This window comes from Macaca thibetana, chromosome 12 (assembly GCF_024542745.1).
Source record: "Macaca thibetana thibetana isolate TM-01 chromosome 12, ASM2454274v1, whole genome shotgun sequence".
Classification (NCBI taxonomy): Eukaryota; Metazoa; Chordata; class Mammalia; order Primates; family Cercopithecidae; genus Macaca; species Macaca thibetana.
Window position 1 is genome coordinate 24,187,325 of NC_065589.1, and position 25,542 is coordinate 24,212,866.

Below are 25,542 nucleotides of genomic sequence, written 5' to 3' on the forward strand. Positions count from 1 at the left end.
AGAAGTCTATGAGATAGGAGATTGAAAGAAGTAGATGTAGGAATCTGTTTCTCAAACAGCTTTTACCTAATCTTTATTTTATCCCCTCCCCTCCTTATCCTCCAGTTTCAGAGGTACCTGGTTCCTGGTTCTTCCATGTCTTCATTTTTTTGGAGACAGGGGCTTGCTCTGTTGCCCAGGGGCTGGAGTGCAGAGGTTCGTTCTCTGTTCACTGCAACCTCTGCCTCCCGAATTTCAAGTGATTCTTGTGCCTCAGCCTCCTGAGTAGCAGGGACTACAGGCGTGCACCACCACGCCCAGCTAATTTTTTTTTTTTTTTGAGACGGAGTCTTGCTCTGTCGCCCAGGGTGGAGTGCGGTGGCGCAATCTCCACTCACTGCAAGCTCCGCCTCCCGGGTTCATGCCGTTCTTCTGCCTCAGCCTCCCGTATAGCTGGGACTACAGGCGCCCGCCACCGCGCCCGGCTAGTTTTTGTAATTTTTTTTTTTAGTAGAGACGGGGTTTCACCGTGTTAGTCAGGATGGTCTCGATCTCCTGATCTCGTGATCCGCCCATCTCAGCCTCCCAAAGTGCTGGGATTACAGGCGTGAGCCACCGCGCCCGGCCTTTTTTTTTTTTTTTTGAGACAAAGTTTCATTCCTGTTGCCCAGGCTGGAGTGCAATGGCATGATCTTGGCTCACTGCAACCTCCACATCCCAGGTTCAAGCAGTTCTGCTGCCTCAGCTTCCCGAGTAGCTGGGATTACAGGCACCCACCAGCACATCCAGCTAAATTTTGTATTTTTAGTAGAGATGGGGTTTCACCATGTTGGCCAGGCAAGTGTCGAACTCTTGACCTTAGGTGATCCACCTGCGTTGGCCTCCCAAAGTGCTGGGATTGCAGGCGTGAGCCACCGTGCCCGGGTTCCAGCTAATTTTTTGTGTTTGATTTTAGCAGAGATGGAGTTTTGGCGTGTTGCCCAGGCTGGTCTCGAACTCCTGATCTCAGGCAGTTCACCCACCAGCCTCAGCCTCCCAAAGTCCTAGGATTAGAGGTGTGAGCCACCATGCCTGGCCTGGTTCTTCCATGTCTTCTTGTGTTTTTGAACATTCAGTGATGTAAATTAGATTAGTTTTCAACTTTTCCATTGCGGGCTTGGGGTATGGCTTTGGCTTTCTTAGGTCTGCTGAGTCAGTCACACATGTATTTCCAACTTAGAATTTTGATGTTATATTCTCTTTTCCTATTCTTTGCATTCTTAGATTTTCTTTTTTCTTTTTCTTTCTTTTGAGACGGAGTTTCTCTCTTGTTGCCCAGGCTGGAGTGCAGTAGCGTGATCTCGGCTCACTGCAACCTCTGCCTCCCAAGTTCAAGTGATTCTCCTGCCTCAGCCTCCCAAGTAGCTGGGATTACAGGCATGAGCCACCATGCCCAGCTAATTTTGTATTTTTAGTAGAGGTGGAATTTACCATTTTGGTCAGGCTGGTCTCCAACTCCTGACCTCAGGTGATCCACCCGCCTCGGCCTCCCAAATTGCTGGGATTACAGGTGTGAGCCACCATGCCCAGCCTCATTCTTAGATATTCATGTGATTGTAAGTCACACTATACTGTGATTTCAGTGGAGCTAATTATATATTAAAGCAAATAACCATTTATGTACAAATACTCCTGGGATTCTTTATTTAACACCCTTATGCTTCCAATGGACACATATTGTTAAAAAATATATAGATCTTATATTTGTTTAGTATATCTTAGGTGAAATTTAAGAGTTAAAGGTTGAATTTTCTTTAGCTTTTTTGGTACATTTCGAGAAATGAACTTTTTTTTTTTTTTTTTTTTTTTTTTTTTTTTTGAAACAGTCTCGCTCTGTTGCCAGGCTGGAGTGCAGTGGCACAATCTCGGCTCACTGCAACCTCCACCTCCCAGGTTCAAGTGATTCTCCTGCCTCAGCTTCCTGAATAGCTGGGACTACTGGCATGCGCCACCACACCCGACTGATTGTTGTATTTTTAGTAAAGAAGGAGTTTTACCATGTTGGCCAGGATGGTCTTGATCTCTTGACCTCTTGATCCACCTACCTCGGCCCCCCAAAGTGCTGAGATTACAGGCATAAGCCACCACACCCGGCCAAGAGATGATTTAATACAAAGAAAAAAAGAACATTGACCTTTTTATAATCCTTTTTCTGTGAGGATAATTTATGTTTGCTAATGACACCAAGTACTTGAAATCTAACATATATAGCTTATATAGAATTTAGTGAAATTGGATTATATGTAAAATTATATTCTTTTCTAATTTTATGCCTTTCTTATGAGGCTTAGATCCCTTTATCATATAAATATATTTAAAAGAAAAAGAGCGTTTCTTTTACAGATACACATGTCTCCTGTGTTCCCCACGGTGGGCTGAGCGCGTTGGACCCTCTTATGTTTTATGTTTTCTTAGAATGATAAAATGTGTACCTCAAGCTGTTTTATCTTTCTAATTATATCTCTTATGTCTATTCCAAGAATTTTTTTTTTTTTGAGACAGAGTTTTGCTCTTGTTGCTCAGGCTGGAGTGCAATGGCGCAATCTCAGGTCACTGCAACCTCTGCCTCCCGGGTTCAAGAGACTCTCCTGCCTCAGCCTCCCAAGTAGCTGGGATTACAGGCATTAGCCACCGCTCCCAGCTAATTTTTTTTTTTTTTTTTTTTTTTTGTATTTTTAGTAGAGACGGGGTTTCACCATGTTGGTCAGGCTGGTCTCGAACTCCTGACCTCAGGTGATCCACCTGTCTCGGCCTCCCAAAGTGCTGGGATTACAGGCCTGAGCCACCGTGTCCAGTCTATTCCAAGAACTTTTATAAGATTTTGTCTTTGTATTCTTCAGAGTTTAACAACTCCTTTGTGGATGCATTGGGTTCTGACGAGGACTCTGGAAATGAGGATGTTTTTGATATGGAGTACACAGAAGCTGAAGCTGAGGAACTGAAAAGAAATGCTGAGGTAATTGTTTTCATCCCTGAGGACAGTTGGTCAGATTCAGTGTCACTCCTCCTGCTCTTTACTTCAAAGGCCCCACTTTCAGTGTCCATTGCAGGTTCATTTTGGCCCTTGCAGTAGCCATTACATGGTCTCATTTTCTCTTGTCATTTGCTGTTCATTTTTCACATGCAAGATTCAAAACAACAACAGAAAAAAACAGGAATACATCCTGACCACTTTGTATGCATGTTAGGTAAGAACTCAGTAAAGGCATGTGTGTATTAAATTACCTTTAGTTGGCCAGGCGTGGTGACTCATGCCTGTAATCCCAGCACTTTGGGAAGCTGGGGCAGGTGGATCACCTGAGGTCAGGAGTTCGAGACCAGCCTTACCAACATGGTGAAACCCCGTCTCTACTAAAAATGCAAAAATTTTGCCAGGTGTGGTGACACATGCCTGTAATCCCAGCTACTTGGGAGGCTGAGGCAGGAGTATCGCCTGAACCTGGGAGGCAGAGGTTGCAGTGAACCAAGATTGTGCCATTGTACTTCAGCCTGGGCAACAAGAGCAAAACTCCATCTCGGGGGGAAAAAAAAAATTACCTTTAGTTACACTGAATAACTATCATCTTTATAGTTAAATACCAAAAACGGTTGTTGCTCACTGAAAACTGTTGAATTGGTGATGTTAATTAGGGCACATTGAACCCTTTTTTTTTTTTTAACCCTTTTTTCTCCCTTAAATAATTGCTTTTTCCCCTCAAATTTTGATTATCCAGGATCCTACCATCCTAACACAATTACTATCAACACTTTGACATATTTCTTTGTTATTCTCACCTCCATGTATGCTTTTTTAAAAGTCATAAGTATAGTTTTTATTTCATTTGGTTTTTTTTTTGTTCTAGAGACAGAGTCACACTGTGTAGCCCAGGCTGGCTTCAAACTCCTGGGCTCAAGGGATTTTCCTGTCTCAGGCTTTTGACTGGGACTAGATTTTATCCTGTTTGTTTTTTTTTTTTTTTTTTTTTTTTTTTTTTAGAGACAGAGTCTCAGGCTGTTGCCCAGGCTGGAGTGCCCGATCTCGGCTCAGCAAGCTGCCTCCCGGGTTCTTCAAAGCTCCTGGGCTGGGACTCAAGGGATTTTTTGTATTTTTAGTAGAGACTCAGTGGTCTTCCAAAAGTGATTACTGGAGCCACCGCGCCCGGCCTAAGACGGAGTCTGGCTCTGTCGCCCAGGCAGTGCGGTGGCCGGACTCAGCTCACTGCCGCACCCCGGGTTCCCGCCATTCCTGCCTTCCCGTAGCTGGGAAGGGTAGTTATTTATAAGCTTATTTTTAGATGCCCGTGTAGCCAGGATGGCCTCGATCTCCTGACCTCGTATTGACCTCAAATGATTATTGAGCCACCGCGCCCGGCCATAAGGGTTTATTTATTTTTTTTAATGCCTGTACTCAAATGAATATCCTATTTAATTTTTAGCTAACATTGAGTATTTGTCTAAGTTATTTGTAATTTTTCACTATGATAATAAGTTGGGAAACTGTATGCTTATAGCATTTTCCTTATTTTATTTTATTTTTTAATTTTTTTGAGACAGTCTCGCTCTGTCACCCAGACTGGAGTGCAGTGACACAATCTCAGCTCACTGCAACTTCCTCCACCTCCTGGGCTAAAGCGATTCTCGTGCCTCAGCCACCTGAGTAGCTGGGATTGCAGGCATGAGCCACTATGCCTGGCTAATTTTTGTATTTTCAGTAGAGATGCGGTTTCACCATGTTGGCTAGGCCAGTCTGGAATTCTTGGCCTTAAGGGATCCACCCATCTCTGCCTCCCAAAGTATTGGGATTACAGGTCTGAGCCACTGTACCTAGCCAAACACAGTTTTGTTTTTTTTTGTTTTTTTTTTTTTTTTTTAAGGCAAGGTCTGTCTGTCACCCAGGCTGGAGTGCAGTGGCATGTGCTCTTGGCTCACGCGTTCGTTTTCTATATTTTAGAATTTCTTCTTTTGTATTCTCCAGAAGTAAATTACTAAATTAAAGTTTATGAACATTTTAAATTTCTGGTTTACATATAGCCATATTCCTTCCCCGATTTTTTTTTTTTTTTTTTTTTTTTTTTTTTTTTTTTTTTGAGACGGAGTCTTGCTCTGTCACCCAGTCTGGAGTGCAGTGGCCCAATCTTGGCTCACTGCAAGCTCCACCGCCCGGGTTCACGCCATTCTCCTGCCTCAGCCTCCTGGGTAGCTGGGACTACAGGCACCCGCCACCACACCCAGCTAATTTTTTGTGTTTTTTTAGTAGAGACAGGGTTTCATCATGGTGGCCAGAATGGTCTTGATCTCCTGACCTCATGATCCACCCGCCTCAGCCTCCCAAAGTGCTGGGATTACAGGCGTGAGCTACCATGCTCGGCCTTCCTTCCCCAAATTTTACCTTATAGTGCTGTCTGTAGTACATGAATATCACTTTTCAGTTTTGCTTTATTTTACCAAAAATATTTTAATCGTATTTTTTAAAATACAAAAGTTCACTCTGATCCCTACAGCAACATAGCAACTCTTTTTAATATTTTCGTTCTCTTGTCCAATGCCTAACTCTTAACGTAACTGTTTTTAATAGAGCTATAGTTACTGTGTGCATTCATATGGGTTTGGAAAAAAGGTTAACATATTCCTGATCCATGTAGTTTTTTTATATCACTGAATATTAATTTTTTTTTTTTTTTTTTTTGAGACGGTGTCTTGCTCTGTCGCCCAGGCCGGAGTACAGTGGCCGGATCTCAGCTCACTGCAAGCTCCGCCTCCTGGGTTTACGCCATTCTCCTGCCTCAGCCTCCCGAGTAGCTGGGACTACAGGCGCCCGCCACCTCGCCCGGCTAGTTTTTTGTATTTTTTAGTAGAGACGGGGTTTCACCGTGTTAGCCAGGATGGTCTCGATCTCCTGACTTCGTGATCTGCCCATCTCGGCCTCCCAAAGTGCTAGGATTACAGGCTTGAGCCACCACGCCCGGCCTTTCACTGAATAGTATTATATTGAATTGAGATACTAACCAGTCAGCTATTATTGGGTATATTGTTAGTTCCAACTTTTCACTAGATAATGCCACAGTAAATAATTCGATACATATACTCTTTCTTTTGACTTACTTCCTTAGAATAAATTCTTAGTTGGGGGTGGAATTCTTGGGTCAAAGGGTATGAACAGATTTTTTAATTGATTCTTACTATGCCACACACCGAAGCTTAGCCATGTCAGCTTTAATAATAAATTTATATTCAGTGTTTTGCTTTTATTCAAATGAAGACTTAAAAGTTATACCCACTTCTGTTTTCCAGACAGGAAGTCTGCCTCATTCCTACCGGCTCATCAGTGTTGTCAGTCACATTGGTAGCACTTCTTCTTCAGGTGAATAGCCATCATGATTTCAGCATTTTATCAATGAACTAGTCAGCATTTGCTCCTTATTACATTGCTCTTTGCCTAGCTTTGTGAGGTATGTTTTTCTTTTTTCTTTTCTTTTTTTTTTTTTTTTTTGAGATCCAGTCTCACTCTGTCACCCAGGATGGAGTGCAGTGGCACAATCTCAGCTCACTGCAGCCTCCACCTCCTGGGTCCAAGTGATTCTGCTGTCTCAGCTTCCCAAGTAGCTGGCATTACAGGCATGCACCACCAGGCCCAGCTAATTTTTGCATTTTTAGTAGAGATGGGGTTTCACCATGTTGGCCAGGCTGGTCTTGAACTCCTGGGATCAAGAGATCCACCCACCTTGGCCTCCCAAAGTGCTGGGATTACGGACATGAGCCACCATGCCCAGCCCATGAAGTGTAAGTTTTTCAAGAAAATCTTTGAAATCTACTTTAATCACACTCAGTGTGAATTGTGTTAATAGGTGTAACTGTTTTGATTTCTCTATTCATAAGTGACCTAAATTCCCCTGAACAAAATACATTAATCAAAAATGGTGTCCCAGTGTAGCATATGCCTCCTTAATTCTCTGTGTATATAAAAATATTTTTTTCTTATTTTCTTTTCTTTTCTTTTTTTTTTTTCCAAGAGACAGGGTCTCACTCTGTCACCAAGCTGGAGTGCAGTGGCACCATCATTAGCTCATTGCAGCATTGAATTCCTGGGCTCAGGAGCTCAAGAGATCCTCCTGCCTCAGCCTGCTGAGTAGCTGAGACTACACGTGCATGCCACCACACCTGACCAATTTTTTTTAATTTTTTGGATGGACAGGTTCTTGCTTTGTTGCCTAAGCTGGTTTCAAACTCCTGGCCTCAAGCAGTCCTCCTGCCTTGGCCTCCCAAAGTGCTGGGATTACAGGAGTGAGCCACTATGCCTGGCCTGTATATTTTTTCAATAGGTTTTAGACACAGTGTTGAGGATAAGTTGAATGTGGTAGTTTTTTTTCTCTTTCTCAAACTTCCTGCACCTGAGATAAATTCAGTGTGTTTTTATTTTTTATTTGTTTATTTTTTGAGACAGCGTCTCGCCCTGTCTCCCAGGCTGGAGTGCAGTGGTGCTATCTCGGCTCACTGCAACCTCCACCTCCTGGGTTCAAACAGTTCTCCTGCCTCAGCCTCCTGAGTAGCTGGGACTACAGGCGCATGCCAGCATGCCCGGCTAATTTTTGTATTTTTAATAGAGATGGGGCTTCACCATGTTGGTCAGGCTGGTCTCGAACTCCTGATCTTGTGATCGCCTGCCTCAACCTCCCAAAGTGCTGGGATTACAGGCGGGAGCCATGACACCCGGCTTCGGTGTGTTTTTAAAAACCTTGATTTTAAGATGTTATTTGTTTCAGGTCATTACATTAGTGATGTGTATGACATTAAAAAGCAAGCGTGGTTTACTTACAATGACCTGGAGGTATCAAAAATCCAAGAGGCTGCTGTGCAGAGTGATCGAGATCGGAGTGGCTACATCTTCTTTTATATGCACAAGTAAGAAACTTTGCCAAATAATGAGTTAAAAATCACCTGAACTCTTTTCTTTGTTGTTTTTTTGTTTGTTTGTTTGTTTTGTTTTTTGTTTTTTTTCCTTTGAGGATAAAATGTTCCCATCAGTTGATTGGTTGAAAATTTTTGGTTTTTGTTATCTTTGGTTAGGGTCTGTCTCTTGATATTTCCCTGTAAGTCCAGAATATTTTCTCTCATAACTCAGCATTAATTGCTTATTACACAGTAGTATCTAGGTATGGAAGTTTGGATAATTTGTTTTATGATAGAAGATGTCCTGTCATAAATCTTTTTGGTCATCCAGTTTTATCAGCTAGAAGATCTGATTTATATGGATGGGAATTACCTAGCATGTTCATTAAAGCTAACTATTGTCAGTTCCCCTCTATTCTTAAAAATCAGCATTCAAAGGGTTAAGATCAAATGAGTGAACTGCTTTTTTAATAAAATACAGGCATGAAATGGAATTGTAAAGGTTTTTTTTTTTTTTTTTTTTTTTTTTTTTTTTTTTTTTTTTTGAGACGGAGTCTCGCTCTGTCGCCCAGGCTGGAGTGCAGTGGCCGCATCTCAGCTCACTGCAAGCTCCGCCTCCCGGGTCTATGCCATTCTCCTGCCTCAGCCTCCCGAGTAGCTGGGACTACAGGCGCCCGCCACCTCACCCGGCTAGTTTTTTTTGTATTTTTTAGTAGAGACGGGGTTTCACCGTATTTAGCCAGGCTGGTCTTGATCTCCTGACCTTGTGATCCACCCGTCTCGGCCTCCCAAAGTGCTGGGATTACAGGCTTGAGCCACCGCGCCCGGCCTGTAAAGGTCTTATCTGTATCAATTTTATTTTACTTTTTCTCCTGCCTGTTCTTTGTTTCTACTTACTAAATTTCCTGTTTTATTTTTTGCTTGTTTTATCATAAGGGAGATCTTTGATGAGCTGCTGGAAACAGAAAAGAACTCTCAGTCACTTAGCATGGAAGTGGGGAAGACTACCCGTCAAGCCTCATGAGGAACAAACTCCTGGGTTGGCAGTGTGCGCTGCATATTCTTACTGCTGCCCACCTCACCTTTCCTCTGCTGAAGGAGAATTTGGAATTCTGCTTGATGCGGGAGCAACAAACAGCTCAGGGCCAAACCAAAAGACAAAAATGGGAGTTACATAGAATGCTCCATGCTATTTTATGGAAACTGGTCTCACATCTGTAGCTGATTATCCTCTTTTTCTCCTATAAGAGTGGCACTTCCTTTTGTCTTAGGAATACATGTTGTAAATATATATCTGTGTGTGTGTGTGTATACACACACACACACACACACACACACACACAGGATGAATGGAGCCTTAAAGAGTTAGGATGAGCCCCCAGAATATGCCTGCTCAAAATTAATAGCACAGCAGTTTGGAGAAGAAATGAAGGTGTCAAAAGAGTCCGTTCACCTGAGAAATGTGTGAAGATGTACTTATCAGTTGGCTTTTAACTTTTATGTTCCTTGAGTAGTTTCACTCAAGTCTGTAACCTTTTGTGTGTTTCCTTATTAGTAAAGTTCACTGGAAAGCCAGCTCTTCATGTTACACTAATGACAGTTTGTTCTCTTTGCAAGAGAGGGGCATTGCTGTCACCTGACTTGAGGAGCTGTTTTTTTTGTTGTTGTTGTATGCAAATTTCATGAATTTGTGATGTCTTTGCTGTTTACATGCAGTCCCAAGAAATGGATTGTTGGTGCTTTGGAATATGTTACAGTCCCACATTTGATATTCCTCATATACTTTGCTCTCTCTAAGGAGATTTCTTCACACAGTATGTTCATCATATATCATCATCATTATTTTGGTGGTAAAGATAGAATCTTTTTTCTTTTTTTGTCATTCTGCCATGGAGCAGCATTACCCTAATGGATTGCAACCAAAACTTCAAACAGGTAGAAAGATATTTCTCCAATTGGGACTCCCCAGCAGGAATACTTAGGGATAAGGAAGAATGCTAGCATCTCTGTCTCTCAAATATAGGGAGGATTAGAAGAGTGTTCTTCTGATAAAGCTAAAATTCTGGACCACTAAAGCTAAAAGCCCTATTGCAAGTATGAAATTAAGTACTTGAGCTATAGGACAAACCTTGGGCATTTAACCATTTACTGTCTGGCTTTGCCTTTAAAATAGGATTGCAATTAAAATGTGATTGGCTTAGGTAATCCCAAGAACTAAAAAATAACAAAGGTGCGTAATATATTTATCTACTTTTTAGGTGCTCTGAGTTGAGGCAAAGTAGAGCGGCAACATTAAGTGCTATGCTAGTCACTTAGCTGACATAATCAGCTTGGTTAAGCAGCTTATGAAATCATATAAAGAATTCTTTTGAGGATGGAATTCTGTCCACAAAATAATTTTGTGAGCCCAGATGTCATTAGGATCACACAGAGTTAAGTGTAGCAAAAGGAAACCATCGTTGTATTCTTTCATGATTTTTCTTTTATTATAAACAAGGGATTATTCTTTAGTTCTCAGAGGTAGGGACAAACCATATCAGGTTTTCAGAAGGAAAAAACATTTAAAAACCCACCATCACTTGAGAGAATCGCTTGAACCCAGGAGGCAGAGGTTGCAGTGAGCCGAGATCACATCATTGCACTGCAGCCTGCGTGACAGTGAGACTCCATCTCATTAAAAAAAAGAAAAGAAAAGAAAAAAAAACACACAAATCATCATCACAGAAGATGCAACATATTTTCTGAAAGATTGCCTTAAGAGAGCTCCAGCCCTACTCTTGGAACTTGGATGTATTCTAATATAGTAACCTATTCTAAGTTTTGATTCTTTGAATTATAAATGGCCTCACCAGTTTTGCTTAACTACTGATAAATGCTTTGCCTCCTACCATCTACCTATATACATTATTGTAATGAATGTTCCAAAATGGTAGAGTGGTAGAAAATGCCAGAGTAGTTTAGAGCAGAGGAAAATATTTGTTTTAAAACTAGCTTTAAAATTTTGTTTCATTTCTACCAGGAGACTCTTTAGTTTGGTTTGATTTTGCTTGGAAATAATTGGTTTTCTTATAAATGAGTGAAGTGGTGATAAAATTCTTTGGCTAGTTATTAATTATTTTATCTGTCTTTGCATTTGAGAGGCACTGTTAAAAATTATTGGGAAAGATTTAAAGTGCAGGCTGCGTTAAAACATGGAGAAAAATAGAAATAATGCCATAAGTCTAGATTGCCTCATGAAGCAGCCTCATTTGAATTGCTTTCATAGCTTTCATATGTGTATGGTTTAGAAGTACACTTACCTCAGAAACCTGATTTGATCTCATGTCTTGGGCAGGAGTTGTTGAAATAGGTTATGGGAATATATAAGTTATCTCACTGCTCATGTACTTGCATGTTTGGGACTCAAATTTTACTTGATGTCTGTCCATTCTTGTGGCCCTGTCAGCCTTCTCCTTCCTTTACTCCTTTAATCTATTTCTTTGACTACCAATGGAGATTTCAGCTGGACTATGTTGATGGGGCTTGTTGTTTTTTTTGAGCTGGCTGTATATATTTTAAAATTATAAATAGATAATATATTATTTTTTGCACATTGTTATCAGTTTGCCCAGAATTGGGGATAGGGCAGTTAGCATGTTGGGGCCAGGAAGGGACAAGTTAGATAAGGACTGAGTGCTTCCGTTGCAGGCAGTTTGCACAATACCTAATTAACCTTCCTATTGAAAATACCAAATGTGTGGTTACATTACTTTAAATGACATTGAATTGGAACTTGATGGCAATTAGTTCTAGATACAGCATTTTGATCTTTGTTGGAATTTTAAGGGAAAAATAAACTAAACTTCATATTTGTTTATTTTAATCCCCTAATATTACTGAAGGTTGGAAAGTTGCATGTGGCTGGATGCTGTTAATTTCTTTAATAGCCATGACTACAATTTAAGCCTATGAGAAGATAGACTGTTTCATAGGGATATATTCACATGTGTGTGCACACTCAGGAGTTTTGTCTCAGCAGGATAGAATAAGCAAATCCATGAATTGGTCTTTTGTTAATACTTTGATTCTAAAAATTATTTGTTTACTTGCTATGGTCTGTTCATTCTGGGCCTAACTTTAAAGGCTCAATAACAAATACAACAAATGTAAATATGTTTACATTTTAAGACATATGCAGTGGTACTTACAGATCAGTTAATTAACTCCAGAAAGCAAATGTTAGACTACACATTTATTTTTCTCCTTGATCAAGTGTAAAATTCTGAAACAGGCTTTAAAATATAAAACCTCAGTAAAATAATCCATGAATTTACTGATTCTTCTATATCGTGTATAGTTACCATTATGTAACTATACACATGTACAGCTACAGATATAGTTGTATAATGAAAATTATCTGCAAACACCTAAATTAAAGAGAGAAAAAAAGTAGTTTGGAAACTCATTTGTGGTCTACTGAAAAGAGGTTATATTAAAGCAAATAAAAATATTTTCCTTCTCTGTCCTCTGAAATGATTGCAGTGGATACTCTTAGTTATCCCATTTTGTGGGGGTGGAGGGCCTTTTTAATTTAATTGACCCCCCAAGGTGGTCTTTTGTTTTAAACGGGCAGTGGGGGAGGAAACAGAGCTGGATCTCCAAGTACATGTGGATTTTTAGAAAAATCAACAACCCAACACCAGATGCAAGTCACATAGAACTGTTCCAATAAAATGGATGAATGTTTTTTTCCTCCCCATTTTGCTTTATACTGAGTATTGCACTTTTGCAAGTGTATACAAAAACTAAATAGACTTCTGCCCTCCTCTTTTTATTGCATTACTTCAAAATTCTAATTTTGTCTCTACTGATATGTCTTATTAACATCTGAAAAAAATATATATTTTTTATTGGAAAATTCTAGTTTGTTAGGCCTTGAAAGTTTTGTGACAGTTATTTTGCTGTGTTTCACCACAATCATTCACCTTATGGCATGCTTTGATTACTAGACTTCAGGCAGTCTCATTCATTGTATCATACTTACACACAATAGTAAGTTGTCTCCATGTGTGCTATGTCTGAGGTGTATGGAGTTTTTATTTAAAAAGTGTGCCAGGCTGAATATAAGCATTTGATTTTGTAACATTGGACTTTTCTTAAAAGTATAGAAGTTCAAAATATAGGTATGTCCATTGGCATAAGAATAGAGAGGGTGAGAGTCTGGACCAGGATCCAGGTTTGTCCAGTCAGACACCAGAAACTGGTCTTCAAAAATAGTGGGCCTGTGTGAAGAGTGAGACCACGTGTGGGTGTGCACACCTCCTGTCCCCAGGTTTCCCTCCCTTTGAGCTTATCCTTCCCTCCCTAATTTCTCTGGCCTATTGTCATCGTTGTTTCTTTACATTTAAGGAGAGAAAAACAAAAATGAGATTCGTACACTTTGCCTAATTGAGCCACTACCAGGTTTTCTGGCAGCTGTGGCCACATTATTTGTGAGATGATTTTTTTTCTTTATGTTCAGAGTGACTTCTGATTCTGATTCTTTATGTTTTGTATGGAGCGGCACTTTTATCTGTGTTTTAGCAGAACTGTTCCTCTGTATCCTTTACGGTTTTTGTTTTTGTTTCCTTTTTAAATTATGCATAGAGTTTTTTTGTGTGTATGAAATTAAAGCCTTTATTAACCTTCTGTTGATTTGACTGTTATTTCTGAAAAGGACACATTCTTGCTGATACTTATAACAACCTATTCAAAGTTGTGGAAATCACCTTCTGTTGGCTTTCTGACATGGACTTCCTTGCAGCGTTGTTACTTCTTAAAAGGAACAGAATGGCAAACCAGTGTTTGGCCGTAGTCCCCATTGATTATTGTTATTTTCATCTGAGGAGCCTGTGAAGCTTTGCGGAGGCTTCTGGGTAAGTTTGTAAACCTAGCATTGGCCTTCACTAGGCTCTTCCTTTGCCTTATTATTAAGGGTTGGGAGAAGAAGTGAAATAGCATATGCATTTCTTACTTGCCTTTAGGTCTCAAGCCTAGCCCCAGTGGATGTGCTGCTCTCACAGTACTGTTTGGTATTTGTGAAACCTCCTAGAGGGTAGTCTTGTGGACCATTCAACTCTCCTTCAACCCTTTAACTTACCCACTGAATAAGGCAGTAAGGAAAGTAAATGTGAAAAGGAAAAGCTGTTACTCTGGGGAAGATGTAAACCTGCAAAATGCTTCAGCCTACCTGCCATAGATAAAAATGAGTCATGATAGAGGACAAGCTAGGTAGGGTAGTGCCTCAGAACTCTAATGTTCCATGGAGTGTTTGTGCTCTTCTAAGAAGAGAAGACTCTAGAACAGGAGTATTAAAAATGATGCAATACCTCAGGATAGAAACAATCTAGCGACCTTCTTAGAAGTTGAAATGAGGACCATAGGCTCCTTTTGGGGAATCATCTTTCTGAAGGAATAGGTACATTATTAAACAAAAGTGGCATTTGCCACAGAAGTTTGTGCTCATAGGCACAAACTTTAACTGCAAATTTTCACTTCAATTGGTGTAGGACTAATATCAGTGAGAAAATGAGACCCCACAATCAGGGTAGGGTACTGCTTTACAACCACAGCTCCTCTTCTCAAAATAGTCCTTTTTCTTTCTTCAGATTTTGTTGCTTCCATCGAGGCAGAGCGGAGAAGGCAGCTGGAGTCATCCCAAAGGCCTGAGTGAAATCTTCAATGGACAGGTGCTCCTAGAAGAGAGGGACCAGAGGGCAAAGGTCACATATCCTTTCCTCCTCCCTTACCCTCAGGTGCCGTTTGCTCAGATGAGTCATATAGATGTGGTGTATAATCAAATAAATGAAGAGTAAACACAAGCAATGTCAGGAGAGCCAGAAAAGGGATGGAGAGGAGGCGAATATGGTATTTTGGTATTCCAGAGGTTTATCCCTGGATTTTTTTTTTTTCTTTTTTTCCCAGACCGTGTCTTGTTCTGTTGCACAGGCTGGAGTGCAGTGGCACGAACTCAGTTCACTGCAACCTGCAACCTCCACCTCCTGATTTCAAGCGATTCTCCTGCCTCAGCCTCCCAAGTAGCTGAGATTACAGGCATGCACCACCATGCCCTGCTAACCTTTGTATTTTTAGTAGAGACGGGGTTTTACCATGTTGGCCAAGCTGGTCTCGAACTCCTGACCTCAAGTGATCCACCCTACTCGGCCTCCCAAAGTGCTGGGATTACAGGTGTGAGCCAGCACACCTGGCCTGATCCCTGAATTTTTAACAATGAAAAGATAGTAGTGTAGTAGATTGAGATCTTCTTTTTACAAGGGTCAAGTTCACATTAGCCCAAATAAGCATTAGGACTCTTCTTTCCAAGCCTTAGTTTTCCTCTCTATTAAATGGGGAACGTTTCTTTTTTTTTTTTTTTTTTTTTTTTTTTTAAAGACAGAGTCTTACTCTGTTCCCCAGGCTAGAAAGCAGTGGCACACGATCTTGACTCACTGCAACGTCCACCTCCCAGATTCAAGCAATTCTCCTGCCTCAGCCTCCTGAGTAGCTAGGACTACAGGCACCTGGCACCACGCCCGGCTAATTTTTGTATTTTTAGTAGAGATGAGGTTTTGCCTTTTGGCCAGGCTGGTCTCGAACTCCTGGCCTCAAGTGATCCACCCACCTTGACCTCCCAAAGTGCTGGGATTACAGGCATGAGCCACCATGCCTAGCCATTGTTTTTTTTGTTTTTGTTTTGTTTTTTGAAACAGCGTCTTGCTCTGTCACACAGGCTGGAGTGCAGTGACACAATCTCAGCTCACTCTAGCCTCAACCTCCTGGGCTCAAGCAGTCCTCCCATCTCAGCCTCCCGAGTAGCTGGGACCACAGGCATGCACTACCATGTTGCCCAGGCAGGTCTGGAACCCCTGAGCTCAAGCATCCACCCGCCTTGGCCTCCCAAAGTGCTGGGATTATAAGCGTGAGCCACCAACCCCAGCCAGGAACATTTCTTAAAGGCAAATTTTCACTTGCTTTTATGAAAATGAAAATAATATTACATATGAAAGTGTACTGAAAACAAATTAGGCAGGCATGGTGGCACACACCTGTAATCCCAGCTGCTCTGGAGGCTGAGGCAGGAGAATCGCTTGAACCCAGGAGGCAGAGGTTGCAGTGAGCTGAGATCGTGCCACTGCACTCCAACCTGGGCGATAGTTTTCCATCTCACAAACACAAAACATAGTATGTTGCTCATTTACCTCCACTTAAACAGTGAATCCAAGCTGCCCACAAAGCAAGCAGATGAGCCCTATAAGGGTATCTGCTCTAGTCTGGGTATGTGAGATTTTATTAGGGCCAGGTGTGGTGGCTCATGTCTGTAATTCCAGCACTTTGGGAGGCCAAGTCAGGCAGATTGCTTGAGTTCAGGAGTTCAAGACTAGCCTGGGCAACATGGTAAAACCCTGTCTCTACCAAAAAAATTCAAAAATTCGCCAGGTATGGTGGTGCACATCTATAGTCCCAGTTACTCAGGAGGCTGAGGTGGCAGGATCTCTTGAGCCCAGGTGGCAGAGGTTGCAGTAAGCCAAGATAGTACCATTGTACTCCAGCCTGGGTGAAAGAACAAGACCCTGTCTCAAAAAAAAACATTTTATTGCTGTCACAGGACATACAACTCTTCTAGCAAAAGACTGTCACCCTCAGGAGAAGTCTCCCTCCTGGGCCCTACTTTGCTTTGGATCAAGTTAACAGACTGCCTGCAAGGGAAGTAGGACCCACTCCAGCCCTAATGGATGGAGCAAAGTAGGAATCTAGTTTCCATATACTGCTGTGGCACTTACAAAGGAACTGAGGCAGATTTGAATATTCCCATTTTCAGGTGATGCAGTTAAAGTTTAAGAAAGTCAGGCTGGCGTGTTGGCTCACACCTGTAATCCCAGCACTTTGGGAGGCCAAGGCAAGTGGATCATGAGGTCAGGAGTTCGAGCCAAGCCTGGCCAACATGGTGAAACCCTGTCTCTACTAAAAATACAAAAATTAGCTGGGCGTGGTGGCAGGCACCTGTAATCCCAGCTGCTCCGGAGGCTGAGGCGGGGTAATTGCTTAAACCTGGGATGCAGAGGTTGCAGTGAACGAGATGGCGCCACTGCACTCCAGCCTGGGCAACAGAGCAAGACTCTGTCTCAAAAAAAAAAAAGTCAAGGTCACCTCATTCCAATATATGTTCCACTGCACCATGCTGACTTTCTTCCTTGAGTTTCAGGTATACTGTAAAGCCCTCTTGTCAGCTTTCAACTCCCAGACCTGCAAGGTAAGCTATTAACACTTGCAGTTGGCCACAATTTTACCATTATGGATAGCTTCATCACTCTTGGCTTACAGGTTTGGTTCCCAGTTAAAAGGCAACTTGTTGGCCAGGCGCAGTGGCTCATGCCTATAATCCCAGCACTTTGGGAGGCCTAGGCGGGTGGATCACCTGAGGTCATAAGTTCGAGACCAGCTTGGCCAACATGGTGAAACCGCGTCTCTACTAAAAATACAAAAAAATTAGCAGGCATGGTGGTGGGAACCTGTATTCTCAGCTACTCGGGAGGCTGAGGCAGGAGAATAGCTTGAACCCGGGAGGCGGAGGCTGCAGTGAGCCAAGATCATGCCACTGCACTCCAGTCTGGGCAACACAGTGAGACTCTGTCTCAAAAAAAAAGAAAAGACAACTTGTTAATCCTCATCAGTTTTTTATATTCTTCTGTGAATGTGTCAGATTATTTTTTAGGAGGAGGTTTTGCTTAGAGAGTGGGAGGGTAGCAGCAGAAGGTACAACTGAGGTCGGGGGAAGGATTCCAATAGAAGACACTAGGAAGGCCAAAGAACAAATTCAGAACTAAATTTTGCCTAGCTTTTTGAGTTGAAAAAATATTTGGATAAACAAGTAATACTAGCTTCTCTCATCCTGTGAATGATCCAGAAGATTAGATAGCACAATTTTACATTTTTACTCTTGGCTAGGAAATCACAACTGGGAGTCACTACCTTTCTAAGCTTTGGGTGTCTTCAGCCATAAGATGAAGGAATTCACTGAAATGACTTTTGTTCCCAGCACTAAGATGATAATGACACTGTTTAAGGCAAGCTAAATACCCTCAAGGCACACTCAAGAGTCCCAAATTAAAGTTGCTATAAAACAGCATCTCCCAGCCTTCATCTCTGCTGCTCTAAGCACCAAGAGGTAGACAGTGTAGAGGCGAGACTTGTGGGTTTCCTTTAATACTTAGGCTGCTCTGCTAAGATGGAGTTGCCCTAGGGAACATTTTATTGACTCCCACAGAGAGCCCTGAATTAAACAGCTTCTTAGTAAACACCTATAGATGGATTTCAACCTCAGGGGGGGTCTGATGCTCCAGATTTCTAACCTGTCAGATTTGCCTCCCACCCTGGGCATTCTCTCCTTAAGTTTCCTGGAAGCCTTTCCCACTCCCCGAGGCAGAGTAGGGGAGTATTTGGTTTTGGTTTGGGGCTTCTTTTTGTTTTTTGGGGGGGAGGCTGAGACAGGGTCGTGCTCTGTCACCCATTCTGGAGTGTGGTGACAATCACAGATCACCTGCAGTGCCAATCTCCTGGGCTCACCCTCCTGGGTAGCTGGGACAACAGGTGCTGGGTAGCTGGGACACCCTCCTGGGTAGCTGGGACAACCGGGCTAATTTTTGTATTTTTTTGTAGAGACAGTGTCTCACTTTATTGCCCAGGCTGGTCTCAAACTCCTGGGCTCAAGCAATCTGCCTGCCTTGGCCTCCCAAAGTGCCTGGGATTACAGGCATGAGCCACTGCACTCAGCTGAGTACTTGGTTTTGGAAGAAAGAGGATAAATATAAATGATTTGGGGATCAGTGGATGGGGAAGAGCTGCCATACCCCACATCTGTGTGTAGCACCCTCCCCCCAGGTTCCTCACAGCTGTGGCTGCTATGTCCTAGGTCTTTGCTGTCTCTGGTCCAGCCTGGCTCTTCAGTTTTGTTAGGACTGCTGGACTCTGACCCCTCAGGCTAGATAGCAGGGACTACCCATCCTAGTGGACTTGTATCTTTCCGTTGGTCCTGTTCCTGAACCTGCAGTCCTGCCAGCTGATTACCAGCCTCACCCATGCCCATATCCGCCTCCCTGTTGTTTACTCATCAGTGCACAAATACTTAGATTACCGTCTTGCTCTGCCTGCAGCCAGACCCACCACCCCACTGTTGTCACTGGCTCACCTTGCAAGATTGGAGCAGACAGATCTGAAAACCTCTCCTACACTCCCACATGACACTGAACTCCGCTCTCCCACAAGAATGTATACTACTTCCATGATTAAAAAAATCAGCTGTAGTCGGGTGCAGTGGCTCACATCTGTAATCTCAGCACTTTGGGAGGCCAAGGCGGGTGGATCACAAGGTCAGGAGATTGAGACCATCCTGGCTAGTGCAGTGAAACCCCGTCTCTACTAAAAATACAAAAAAATTAGCCGGGCGTGGTGGCAGGCGCCTGTAGTCCCAGCTACTCGGGAGGCTGAGGCAGGAGAATGGCGTGAACCCGGGAGGCGGAGCTTGCAGTGAGCCGAGATTGCGCCACTGAACTCCAGCCTGGGCGACAGAGCGAGACTCCGTCTCAAAAAAAAAAAAAAAAAAAAAAATCAGCTGTAAGCCGGGCGGGCGCAGTGGCTCATGCCTCTAATCCCAGCACTTTGGGAGGCTAAGGCGGGTGGATCACAAGGTCAAGAGATCGAGCCCATACTGGCGAAACCCCATCTCTACTAAAAATACAAAAATTAGCCGGGCGTAGTGGCAGGCGCCTATAATCCCAGCTACTCGGGATGCTAAGGCAAGAGAATGGCGTGAACCCGGGAGGCGGAACTTGGAATGAGCCGAGATCACGCCACTGCACTCCAACCTGGATGACAGAGCAAGACTCTGTCTCAAAAAAAAAGAAAAAAAAGTCGGCTGCAGGCCAGATGCAGTGGCTCACGCCTGTAATCCCAACACTTTGGGAAGTTGAGGTGAGTGGATCACCTGAGGTCAGGAGTTTGAGACCAACCTGACCAATCTGGTGAAACCCTGTCTCAACTAAAAATACAAAAACAAATTAGCCGGGTATGGTGGCGCACGCCTGTAATCCCAGCTACTTGGGAAGTTGAGGCAGGAGAATTGCTTGAACCAGGGAGGCAGAGGTTGCAGTGAGCCGAGATCATGCCATTGCACTCCATCCTGGGCAACAAGAGTGAAACCCCATCTCAAAAAACAAAACAAAAAAATCAGCCACAGGCCGGGTGTAGCATCTCATGCCTGTAATCCCAGCACTTTGGGAGGCAGAGGCAGGTGGATCACCTGAGGTCAGGAGTTGGAGACCAGCCTAGCCAATATGGTGAAACCCCATCTCTACTAAAAATACAAAAATTAGCCAGGCGTGATGGCATGCGCCTGTAGTCCCAAGCTACTAAGGAGGCTGAGACAGGAGAATTGCTTGAACTCAGGAAGTGGAGGTTACAGTGAACCAAGCTTGTGCCACTGCACTTCAGCCTGGGCAACAGAGACTCTGTCTCAAAAAAAAAAAAAAAAAAAAAAAAAAAAAAGGCCGGGCGCGGTGGCTCAAGCCTGTAATCCCAGCACTTTGGGAGGCCGAGATGGGCGGATCGCAAGGTCAGGAGATCGAGACCATCCTGGCTAACCTGGTGAAACCCCGTCTCTACTAAAAAAAAAAATACAAAACACTAGCCGGGCGAAGTGGCGGGCGCCTGTAGTCGCAGCTACTTGGGAGGCTGAGGCAGGAGAATGGCGTGAACCCGGGAGGCGGAGCTTGCAGTGAGCTGAGATCCGGCCACTGCACTCCAGCCTGGGCGACAGAGCAAGACTCCGTCTCAAAAAAAAAAAAAAAAAAAAAAGCTACAGAAAACTGATTTTTAAAAAAGAATCTAAGCCTTCTTTGCTTCTACCATGATGGGGCTGTCTTGAGTCTGTCCATTTAAAATTAGCAATCCATTTCTGCCTTCCATCAATCCTCTGGTTCAATAACATTGGCTGCCCTCCTTTAGAAATACCTCCTTTATTGGCCAGGCGTGGTGGCTCATGCTTGTAATAGCACTTTGGGAGTCCAAGGCGGGCAGATCACCTGAGGTCAGGAGTTTGAGACCAGCCTGGCTAACATGGGGAAACCCTGTCTCGACTAAAAATACTAAAATTAGACAAGCGTGGTGGTGTGTGGCTGTAATCCTACCTACTTGGAGGCTGAGGCAGGAGAATCACTTGAACCTGGGAGACAGAGGTTGCAGTTAGCTGAGATCACGCCACTGCACTCCAGCCTGGGCGACAGAGCAAGACTCCATCTCAAAAAAAAAAAAAAAAGAAAGAAAGAAATACCTCCTTTATGCTCCATGGCGTGATGGTAACAGTGGGACTCCAAAGGCCTGGTTCTTGCTCTGGCTTTGCAACTAACTAGTAATGTTAGGCAAGTCACTTCATCTCTCTGGATCTCAGTTTTCTCAGGTATAGAACAGGAGATAATAACAGCTTTCATTTGTAGAGTACTATGTACCAAGGGCTGGGCTTACCTTGTCATCATACTGGGATCATCCCAATGTTACAGTGAGGACACATGTGCCTCCTAACCTTCCAGCAACCTCACAGATGAGAGAACCAGGAGAGAACACAGGAATGTGCTCTCTAAGGTAAAAGGCAGAATTGAAATTCTCTGGGAACAAAACACTTTATATTGAGTCGAAACCCTTAACAGACTTTGATGTTCTGAGAGAGAAACTAGGTATCTCTCTTCTGTGATCCCTTGATTCATTTGTAAGACTACTTTTTGACTTATATAGAGTATATTATCTCTCCTCTCAATACCCCTAAGCTAGATTGGCAGCCTATTTTGGATCTTCGTGAAGTGGGAATGAATATTAGAAATGTGTTCTTAGGCTGGGTGCAGTGGCTCACACCTGTAATTCCAACACTTTGGGAGGCTGAGATGGGAGGATCACTTGAGCCCAGAAAGTTGAGGCTGCAGTAAGCCATGATTGCAACAGCACTCCAGCCTGGGCAACAGAGTGAGACCCTATCTCAAATTAAAAAAAAGTGTCCAGCCCCAAACTCCATTCCTTACACGCACACAAAAAAGTGTTTTGAACAAGCTCTTCTTGCTGTGCTAACCACAGTTACCGCATGGACCATGTGCTGATGAGTCTTAAATTCATATCTCTGCCCTGGTGTTCCTCTGAATTGCCTGCCCGCTGAACATGTATCTAAACCTCAAAGGATGTAGCTACCACTAAACTAAGCTCAGCCTGATCCAGTTTTCTATCGTGGAGAATGATGCTATTTTCTCTTCTCTCATACTCTTTATCCAGTAATTACCAAATATCGTTGATTTTACCTCCTAAATGTTTCTCTCCACCATGACCTATTCTAGATTCCCACCTACCTATCAGCCTGAGAGCAGCTACGCTGTCTCTCCTAACTGGTGTTCCTATGGCTGCTGTTGCCACCTTCCAGGCTTTTGTTCAATGAGCAGCTGTAATTATTATTAGTTTTTTGTTTTGTTTTTTGAAACGGAGTTTCACTCTTGTCATCCAGGCTGGAGTGCAATGGTGAAATCTCGGCTCACTGCAACCTCCACCTCCTGGGTTCAAGTGATTCTCCTGCCTCAGCATCCCAAGTACCTGGGATTATAGGCACAAGCCACCACGCCCGGCTATTTTTGTAATTTTAGTAGAGTTGGGGTTTCACTATGTTGGCCAGGCTGGTCTCGAACACCTGACCTCAGGTGGTCCGCATGCCTTGGCCTCTCAAAGTGCTGGGATTACAGGCATGAGCCACCGTGTCCAGCCCAGTGTAAGTCTGTCACTCTGCTACTTCAACCATAATGATACTCCCCTTCACTGCCAGGATACATGATACGATCCTTAACTTGGGGTAGAAGGCACTGCCAGTTCAGCCCTGCCTCCCTCCCTGGCTCTGCACACCACAGCCACTCTGGCTATCTTACAGCTTTGCCCCCATTTTTATCCCTTGCCTTTGGGCTTCATGTTAGCTGTCCCTTCTCCAGAACTAACTTACTTTGTCTCAATAATTCCGGTTTATCTTTCAGAAGGAAATCTCTAAATCAGGCTCCTCTTTGTAATACCTTTTTTTCTTTTTCTTTTTTTGAGACAGTCTCACTTTGTTGCCCAGGGTGGAATGCAGTGGCATGATCTTGGCTCACTGCAACTTCCACCTCCCAGGTTCAAGCAATTCTCATGACTCAGCCTCCCGAGTAGCTGGGATTACAGGTGTACACCACCACACCTGGCTAATTGTTATAGTTTTAGTAGAGATGGAGTTTCACCATATTGGTCAGGCTGGTCTGAAACTCCTGACCTCAGGTAATCCACCCGCCTCAGCCTCCCAAAGTGCTGGGATTACAGGCATGAGCCACTGCACCCGGCCCTGTTTGTAATACTCTTCACAGCTCCTGTACTTCACTTTCTGGCACTTAACCCTTAAATTAAATAATAGTGTAACCAGGCTTCTCTGATCTCTCTCCTCCTGAAATATAAGCTGGTATGAAGGCAGGATCCCATCTGTCTTGTTCATCCCCAGCACCTAGTCACCTGTAGGGCCAAATCTGGGAGTCAACTATGGTGGTCCAACAAATGGACTTATTTGTCCTCCTTTGAGGGTCTGACCTACCTCCTTCCTGCTGGGATCCACACCCTCGGGGAGCTCCTCTACAGGCTTGTTCACTAGCTGCTCGAGGGGGAAGATGGACCGCGACCCAGAACTGAGGTTGCTGTTAGCATTGAACACGTCCACTTTCGAGCTTGTGACCTCCTAGGAAAGAAAAGGAAACCACTGGTTACTTAGCTGGTGTGCAGCTACCTCCCAGGCTGCCTTTCTCTCTGAAGTCTCTAGGGCACCACCTTCCAAGAAGCCTCCATGTCCCACCCCACCCTACCACACATACACTCATAAGAACACAACATAGGCCGGGCGTGGTGGCTCACGCCTGTAATCCCAGCACTTTGGGAGGTTGAGGTGGATAGATCACTTGAGGTCAGGAATTCAAGACCAGCCTGTCTAACATGGTGAAACCACGTCTCTACTGAAAATACAAAACTTAGCCAGGCATGGTGGTGGGCGCCTGTAATCCCAGCTACTCAGGAGGCTGAAGTAGGAGAATCATTTGAACCTGGAAGGTGGAGGTTGCAGTGAACTGAGATCATGCCACTGCGCTCTGGCCTGGGCAACAGAGAGAGACTCCTCAAAAAAAAAAAAAAAAAAGCCAAAAAAAAACACACACAACATAGAGCTTAGTGGTCTGTTCTGACCAAAGTCCATTGGTGAAAAATGACTCTTTTCTTTAATGATTCATTAACTTTCCCATGGCTTCCCCCAGAGTTTGAGATCTAGCCTGGATATTTGTGACCCTGTCTCTCTTACCTCTTGTGAAATTGTCATCTATAAAGTCACTTAACCTTGACCTATCTATACGTGCCAGTCTGTACTGTCAGTCCACCAAGAAAGGTTTCGTGAGTGCCGTAAGTTTTGACCATCTGTTGATTATACCCCAGTGTGCTTGTGAACTTACTCTTGAATTCTGGACACATTCCTCAGAGTTAGCTCTGTCTTGTTCCCTCTGTAAGCCTGTGAACTTCTCAAAGCAAAGGTTTTGATTTCATATTCCCATGTCCCAGGCCTAAAGGCTAAATACATTTCCTTTTTTGGGGGGTGGGGGGACTGCGGAGGGGCAGGGGTTTTTTTTGAGACAGGGTCTGACTCTGTTGCCCAGGCTGCAGTGCAGTGGCACAATTTCAGCTCACTGCAACCTCTGCCTCCTGGGCTCAAACCAACCTCCCACCTCAGCGTCCTGAGTAGCTGGGACCACAGGCACATACCACCACTCCTGGCTGTTTTTTATTTTTTGTAAAGATGAGGTTTCCCCATGTTACCAAGACTAGTCTCAAACTCCTGGGCTCAAGCAATCCACCCTCCTCGGCCTCCCAAAGTGCTGAGATTACAGGCGTGAGCCCCTGCGCCCGGCCTAAATACATTTCTGTTAACTCACTGAAAGACCAAAGGAATTGTAGTTATTCTACCTAGAGAAGGGACCCCAAGGGTGATGGTGTGTAGAGACAGCATTCTTTCTCAAAGTGTAGTCCATGGACTAACTACATGAAATTACCTTTTAAAAATAAGATTTAAAAGATGCAGATTCCTAGGTGCCAATTCTTAGTCTATAAACCAGAATATTTGAGAATGGGGCCTTGGAATCTGCATTTTAATATGCTTCCCCCTTACTCCCTGCCCCCAGTTCCCAGACTTTTATGCATGATAAAAATCTGAGAACCAGGCCGGGCGTCGTGGCTCATGCCTGCAATCCCAGCACTTTGGGAGGCCAAGGCTGGGGGATCACTTGAGGTCAGGAGTTTGAGACCAGCCTGGCCAACATGGTGAAACCTCGTCTCTACTAAAAATACAAAAATTAGCCAGGCATGGCAGCACACACCTGTAATCCCAGCTACTTGGGAGGTTGAGGCATGAGAATCACTTGAACCCGCGAGGTAGAGGTTGCAGTGAGCCGAGATCCTGCCACTGCACTCCAGCCTGGGAGGCAGAGTGAAACTGTGTCTCAAAAAAAAAAATTGAGAACCATTTCACTAGGAAATTGAGGAAACAAAACCACTAGAGGCACTGGAGTTAAA

General features: G+C 43.7%; 3 protein-coding genes across 6 annotated transcripts in view; 2 read left to right on the plus strand and 1 right to left on the minus strand.

Annotated features, from left to right (window-relative positions):
- The window catches only part of USP37 (ubiquitin specific peptidase 37), a 124,967-nt gene extending 111,416 nt beyond the window's left edge, over nucleotides 1-13,551 (plus strand). For all 4 annotated transcript variants that reach the window (XM_050751258.1, XM_050751255.1, XM_050751256.1 and 1 more), the window contains 4 exons: nucleotides 2,859-2,974; nucleotides 6,289-6,358; nucleotides 7,758-7,896; nucleotides 8,821-13,551. In XM_050751258.1, the coding sequence (XP_050607215.1) occupies nucleotides 2,859-2,974; nucleotides 6,289-6,358; nucleotides 7,758-7,896; nucleotides 8,821-8,908 (413 nt within the window). In that variant the 3' untranslated portion in view covers nucleotides 8,909-13,551. The remainder of the gene's footprint in view (nucleotides 1-2,858; nucleotides 2,975-6,288; nucleotides 6,359-7,757; nucleotides 7,897-8,820) is intronic.
- Nucleotides 12,499-25,542, plus strand: part of AAMP (angio associated migratory cell protein) — a 205,728-nt gene continuing 192,684 nt past the window's right edge. Inside the window, exon 1 of the mRNA XM_050751274.1 lies at nucleotides 12,499-12,502. The gene's annotated coding sequence lies outside the window, so the exon portion shown is untranslated. The remainder of the gene's footprint in view (nucleotides 12,503-25,542) is intronic.
- The window catches only part of VIL1 (villin 1), a 32,657-nt gene continuing 20,626 nt past the window's right edge, over nucleotides 13,512-25,542 (minus strand). Inside the window, exons 19-20 of the mRNA XM_050751262.1 lie at nucleotides 23,531-23,671; nucleotides 13,512-14,597 (exon numbers count right to left, since the gene is read on the minus strand). Coding sequence (XP_050607219.1) covers nucleotides 14,484-14,597; nucleotides 23,531-23,671 — 255 coding nt within the window. The 3' untranslated portion in view covers nucleotides 13,512-14,483. The remainder of the gene's footprint in view (nucleotides 14,598-23,530; nucleotides 23,672-25,542) is intronic.